Here is a 6169-nt window from a genome sequence, read left to right on the forward strand (position 1 = left end):
TATGGAGCATCAATGCGCGTTATCTATCCATTCGCGACTACGATACTAAAAGAGATTTTAATCCTGTTCGCACTCCCATGAAATCCTATGCCGCGTTATCAAAACTTGCGTAAAAACAAAAACAAAACAAAAATCCTCCTCTTTTTTTCTCGCACAAAAACCAATGCGCGTTATCTAAATACAAGCAGGTATTCACGACTACGACACAGAGAACAGACTACCAGGTAGGGTAACCAACGTATTTTGGACCCCATCTGCAGCTGTACATAATTTGGACACTTACAGCAAAATCAAATGGAAGTGTTCAAATTATGTACAGCTGCTGAAGGGTTATCAAAATAGGTTGGTTACCCTAATTGATAAAAGGATTTAAAAGGTTTATATGTAATCTGCGAGTAATCCTTCAATAGAGCACCCCTCGGGCAGTAGGTGGCAAACTAAATCTTGATGTCGCTGCCATCGCTGGCTAATGAAACTCGAGCACAAAGAAATATTGATAAAGGTACATGGATCAAGGGGTCGGACACTCAGCACATAGTGCCCCGGCACTGCAGAGATATCAAACGGCACACCTCTAAAGCCTTATGAAAATAACATTTATAGGGCTTTACACACCTCCGGTTCAATTTTACATATGAAGTGGGAGCACTGCCAGTTGTCAAAATCATCTGGCACGGTTGCCAGATCTATCAGATTTTAACGAATTTAACAAATCTTGCAGTTCGGCACTTTCGGTACAGCGTTCGGCTCGTTTCAAGTCGCCTAACATAAAAACGGCTGTGCCGAGTGACCGACCCCTGGACATGGATATTTTTCATGCGTTTGGCAAACTATTTCTGGAGGGCGCTACCGACAGATTTTACACACAAAAAATCGATTACTTCCTTCGAGCCTGTTAATCTGTTCTCTGTGCTGTGACTACGATACCACAGACAAACAGACGAGACACTCGCGTTAATTCCATCGTCCAATCAAAAACCACTCATTTTTCAAAAAAGCATGTTTCGCAATATGGCTACATCGCGGCGCGTGAGTGTTGCTTCGAGTTTTCAGTATAAAATCATTCAAATGTAAAAACCCTACAGCATAAAACCCTGCAAATGCAAGCTACTCCGCGACATGCATATAACAGAGGGTGCTAGTGTGCAAGCAAAATGTGTAGGACGATGGTTTTTAAAGGATTTTCTTCTAAGTGTCATGTCAGTTCGTTAGTGACGATACTAAAAGAGATTTTAAGCCTGTTCGCACTCACACGAAATCCTATATGTCGCGTTGTGAAAACAAAAACAAAAATACTTTCTTCTCTTTTTTCCTCGCACAAAAACCAAACAATTCTAGATAGAATTAACAAAAGGGCGAATGTCACAAATGTAAACAAAATGAGTGAGAGTAATGTTTTGCTGGGCCAGCATAGGAAAATCAACTCTCACCCGGTTTGTTTACACTTGCGACATTCACCCTTTTGTTAGTTCTTTCTTCAATTATGAGCAATTTCGTAATCGCGAATTATGTTTAGCGGGAACCGGGAAGCAAATTTCCTCTCTGGTCTCCAAGACGAAAATTATTTACATTAATATCCTTAATGCGAAACAAAACTTTAGTTTTTTGGGCCTATTATGAGCTAATCTTCATGCCATTCAAAATTTATCGTGCAAAATATAATTTTGCTTTGTATTATTTGATGCGCCTCGTGAAAGTTATTAATTTATCAATTTTCAAGTTTAAAGAATTAAACCAGCCAGATTAAGAATTCGTTTATGATGGAAAAATGCGGTGTAAAATCGAACTAGATACTGTAATCAAATAATAGTAATCAAATAATTTTAGTAAATGCCATGGATTCTTGATGAATGTTCGTCTAATTATTGTTAAAATAAAAACATTTCTTCGTTGAAAAGTATTTTTTCATAAAAATATGGCGAAATATGATGTTACATTGATTGTATTTGTTTGGTTACATTTTATTTAAAAATATGCCGTAATCAACATGATGCAACATCATGCGACGTTATTGTTTAGCAATGACATTATAATAACACGATGTTGCGATGAAGCTTCAGGTTACTAGATATCCAGCTTTCCACGAGCGATAATGGAGGTTATTGAGCACAAGTGGGCACAATCTTTTGACATTCATTGCAGGAGCGTCGAATTGGCCCTGACGGAGTTACTATGGAAATATCCATGATTGTTTGTTGTTCGAGTGTAAAAATGTAAACATTGAATAATTTTGCAGATCAGCTGAAGAGGAACATAATTGAACGGATAAGAAATTTTATGGATTGTGGTTTCGCAGTTTTCTGACCTTTAATGGTAATTTTTTTTAAACGAAAAAACAAAATATAATTAAAAAAGGCAGTAGATTTGTGACGAAATATGAACAATTCTATTGCTTAAAACAAGAAACAGAAATGTGAATAAAATTTGAATTTGAGACACTTTTACAATAAATTTACCATAAGTTTCAATGTTTACAATAAATGTAGGCGCATTGTTTCTACTACAAAATTTAATGTAAATTTGTTTTCGGATGTGTTGCAATAATTTCGTGTTCACCCTTTATAACATAGGATCAACTATAGCGACAGCTTAGGTAGACTCGTGTTCACCCTTAATAAGATAGGATTTATGGTAAACTCATTACTCAGCGTTATTCGATTAGTTTCGGCCAAAATAGCCTTGAATAGAGCTTTCTGACAGCTCAAGCACGCACACTAGCGAACACGAAATACGCGTGTATATACATGATGTTTACCTCATTTTGGGGAACAGCTGATGCTGGAGGAACAAACAGACAAAAAGCGATTACTAGTTGTGTTTCTCCGTTTGCCACACTGCAGAGAACATATTTCGGTCAAATTTTCCATCCTGTTCCAAATTCAAGCACATATTTTGAAAATATGGTAGTATTTAAGCCAGCGGAAGACCAAATTCATTCTGTACCTTGGTGACAAAGGAATGCATCTTTTTTGTTTACTGTTGTTGTTTGCCTCATTTTCAAGCACCAATACACACATAACTGGAAAGTTCTATTAGATTGACTCAAATTGAATGGGTAAAATTGGTGGGCGAATCCTTTCAAAAACATCGTCAAACATATTCTGCTTGCACACTATTACCCTCTGTAACTGCGACCCTCGAGCGCGGTCACGTTACAAAGGACGCTTTTCCAAAAAAGGGTTAGTTTTTGCATGGACAGTGAAATTAACGCATAAGTTCCGTCTGTGCGTCTATGCTTTCGGGTAGGTTCGCGTTAAATTTCTTCCACACCTTCTAAGAAGCACATTGGCGCTGCACGATCGCAAAACGGAGAAGCGAAACGGCTTGCAACACTGTTCCGTTTTATTGTGACAGCCTGACAGCTGATGCGACAAACATAAACAAAGCAAAGAAACAAAGAAGAACGAGACAAACGGCAGTGGTTATCAATCTCTATCGCTGCCCTGTTCGTGGCTTCATACTAGGAGAAGGAAAAATACCAGCAACATAACACAGTCACAACGCAAAGGTCTTTTTTCTCTTGAATATTGTGATGATGGGTCAGCACAAAAACGTCGACGGCGAGTGGTGCTACTGAGTGAAATTCACTGGAAACTGGAAATCCGGAATTTTCGGCTAGCCGCGGACATTGTTTGCCGTTGTTCATTCGTGATTAGTTAGCAGCAGGAGTGGTTCGTGCTAGTGCCGCAGGGGAGGAGTACTTTTGTCACCCGTAAGTATGCGTTTTTTGTTTGTTTGCTTGCTTACTACCTGCAAAATAAGAAGCATTTCACCGTCATAAGCTCAATCTGACTCATCCGGCTGAGAGTTTAATCCAGCCAGCCGATAAAGCTGGAAAATAAGTTCAGGCTAGATGAACAAGAAAGGATATCAAATTTCAGTTTTGTACTCTTTTTTATCGTACCAGTTTTATATGGCTTTTCAAGGGAAGACATTGTTAAAGGTCAACAAAAACTCTAAAGGCAATTGTACAGTAAAATGTTTGTGAAAAAGTAAAATTATGATCCGGATATTTAACTATCGGATATTTTAGTGTACGTCTGAATTTGCATTTAACAATTTCAACAGGTAGGCGAGCGAACACATTTAGTTCTAGTTGGTATGAAACAACAAACAGAACTTAGTACTTAGGTGGCTTGTTAAAATTTGTACTTTATCGTAATTAGATTACAGACTGTACTGAACGTTTTATTTTTAAAGAATTTTCGTACATTGGTCAGGTAATTTTTTTCTAAATTTCAATACACTTCTTTAAGCCTCCTAAATTATGTGACGCCATTGTAAATCATTAGCAAGATCTTTCAGTCAACCATTATCTTTCCAATACCGAACTTTAATGAATAAGCAGTTCATCATCGCTACTGGACCGAGCGTAATCGTAGCATTATTTACTATGTTTTTTCCAGCGTCATTATTTCACGCAGATAGTCTTGAGCTTATCGCTGCTTTAACCCGCTCGCTGTCAGTGCACATCCGTTTGCATCGGGTCGGATTTAGGTTTTTTCATCCAAAAAAACAAAAAACAGCAGCGGATGGCACGTCAGGAAGGAGCGGGTTCTTCGCGCACCGGCAGCGGGAGCTGGCCGCGCGATTACGGCGCCATCAGCACCACTGGCATCGCCAGTATGCCACCGGACGATAACAATTCTGGCGGTTTTAGCCCGACGGAATTCATCTCACTGAGTGAGTCCATTGCGAGTAACTCGAAAACCGTCAAGCAGAGCTGGCTGTCTTTGGATAAGTTAGCTAAATGCATTGGTACCACGAAGGATAACGCGGCGCTGAGGGAAAATGTGTAAGTTTCCGGTTTGTTATTCGACGGTGTGTTATCAATGCTAATGAATGTGCATGTTGTTACAGACATAGCGTACAGACAACAACAAATAAAATGATTGCCACGACCAGCAAAGACTTGAAGCGGCTAAAAGTGGTTGTACAAAGGGGCGACAAGGCGCAGAAACTGATGGTCCAAAGGCTAACCACGGAATTTAGCCAGATAGTACGAATGTACAGTCAAAGCCAACAGGTACGTTTTCGGTTAACAATTTAAATATATAGAAGAAGAAACACATTTCAATTGAAACTTGTAGATCGTCGCATCAAAGCTGAAGCAGATTCTGATCGTTAACCCCTCCCAGCCAGATGAGTTTAATTCATCTGGTTCTGGTGACGGCAGCAACGTTACCGAGGAACAGCTTCTCCTGAAACAACAGCAGCAGCTACATCAAGATCTTCAGTTCGAAAATGACCTGTGGCTCGAACGCGATGCGAAAATTCGCGCAATCGAAGCCGATGTGTTAGATGTACAGAGGATCATGACGGAGCTTGCCGGTATCGCCAACCAACAGGGAGATGTTCTTGGTAAGATTCGTTTTGTACTTGGCAGACAAAGCTCCGTCACAGATTAAACTCTTTTTTTTTTCAGATACCATCGAGAACACTATCGAAAACACGGTGGGAAATGTAGAGTCTGGGACGTCTGAACTGGTCAAAGCGGCCCAGTATCAGAACCGATACCGCCGCAAGGTTATCATTCTGCTGATAATCGCTGTGATACTGGGAGTGATTGTCACCGGTATAATTGTTTCCAGGCTGAAAAACTAAAAAATCCGCATCCTAAAACATATTGTTGTTAGCTGCGGAACGGGCTTGTTTAATTACTAGTTTAGTCTTAGGATAAATCGGTTTACAGGACGTGTATTTTAGCACCTGTATTTTCCAATTGTAAGTTTATGTTTCATTATTCTCATTCATAAATTATTTTATAAATTTTGAGTCGGTAGTATAAGTTTACTGTTGTATTAATCCACTTGCGAAGAAAATATTTCTAGGAAATAAATTTTTTCTATTCTTAATCTATCATACATTGGCTTAGAAATATTCAAAACGGTAACTTTAAATTTTCATCTATGATATTTTCACAACGTTGAACTCATATCTGTTCGGCTTTATCGTTATATTCCTACATTACGATAGAAATATTATACGAATATAACATACAACATTCGATACATATTTGCTTAGCTTACTACCTGTGTACATTCATACATTCAGTAAGAAGAGTAATGGGAATAGTAATGTTGGCAATCAAAATCACACATTCAATCGAAAGTAATGTTTAGTGTTTAAAAAAAAACTGCAAAGTTTATGATTATACAATAAAGATATC

The 6169-nt window shown here is 38.6% G+C and overlaps 1 protein-coding gene across 2 annotated transcripts; it reads left to right on the forward strand.

Moving 5' to 3' along the window:
• Nucleotides 1-3453: 3453 nt before the first annotated feature.
• On the forward strand, nt 3454-6169 carry LOC128736302 (syntaxin-7). Of its 2 annotated transcripts, none has more exons than XM_053830777.1 (5): nt 3454-3712; nt 4407-4795; nt 4861-5026; nt 5091-5361; nt 5426-6169. In XM_053830777.1, exons 2-5 carry the CDS (start codon nt 4533-4535, stop codon nt 5602-5604), a joined length of 879 nt encoding a protein of 292 aa, XP_053686752.1. In that variant the 5' UTR covers nt 3454-3712; nt 4407-4532; the 3' UTR covers nt 5605-6169. The 2 variants fall into 2 exon arrangements, with proteins under 2 accessions (XP_053686752.1, XP_053686753.1); XM_053830778.1 differs by lacking the exon at nt 3454-3712 and adding an exon at nt 3925-4068.

Source organism: Sabethes cyaneus, chromosome 2 (genome assembly GCF_943734655.1).
Source record: "Sabethes cyaneus chromosome 2, idSabCyanKW18_F2, whole genome shotgun sequence".
Classification (NCBI taxonomy): Eukaryota; Metazoa; Arthropoda; class Insecta; order Diptera; family Culicidae; genus Sabethes; species Sabethes cyaneus.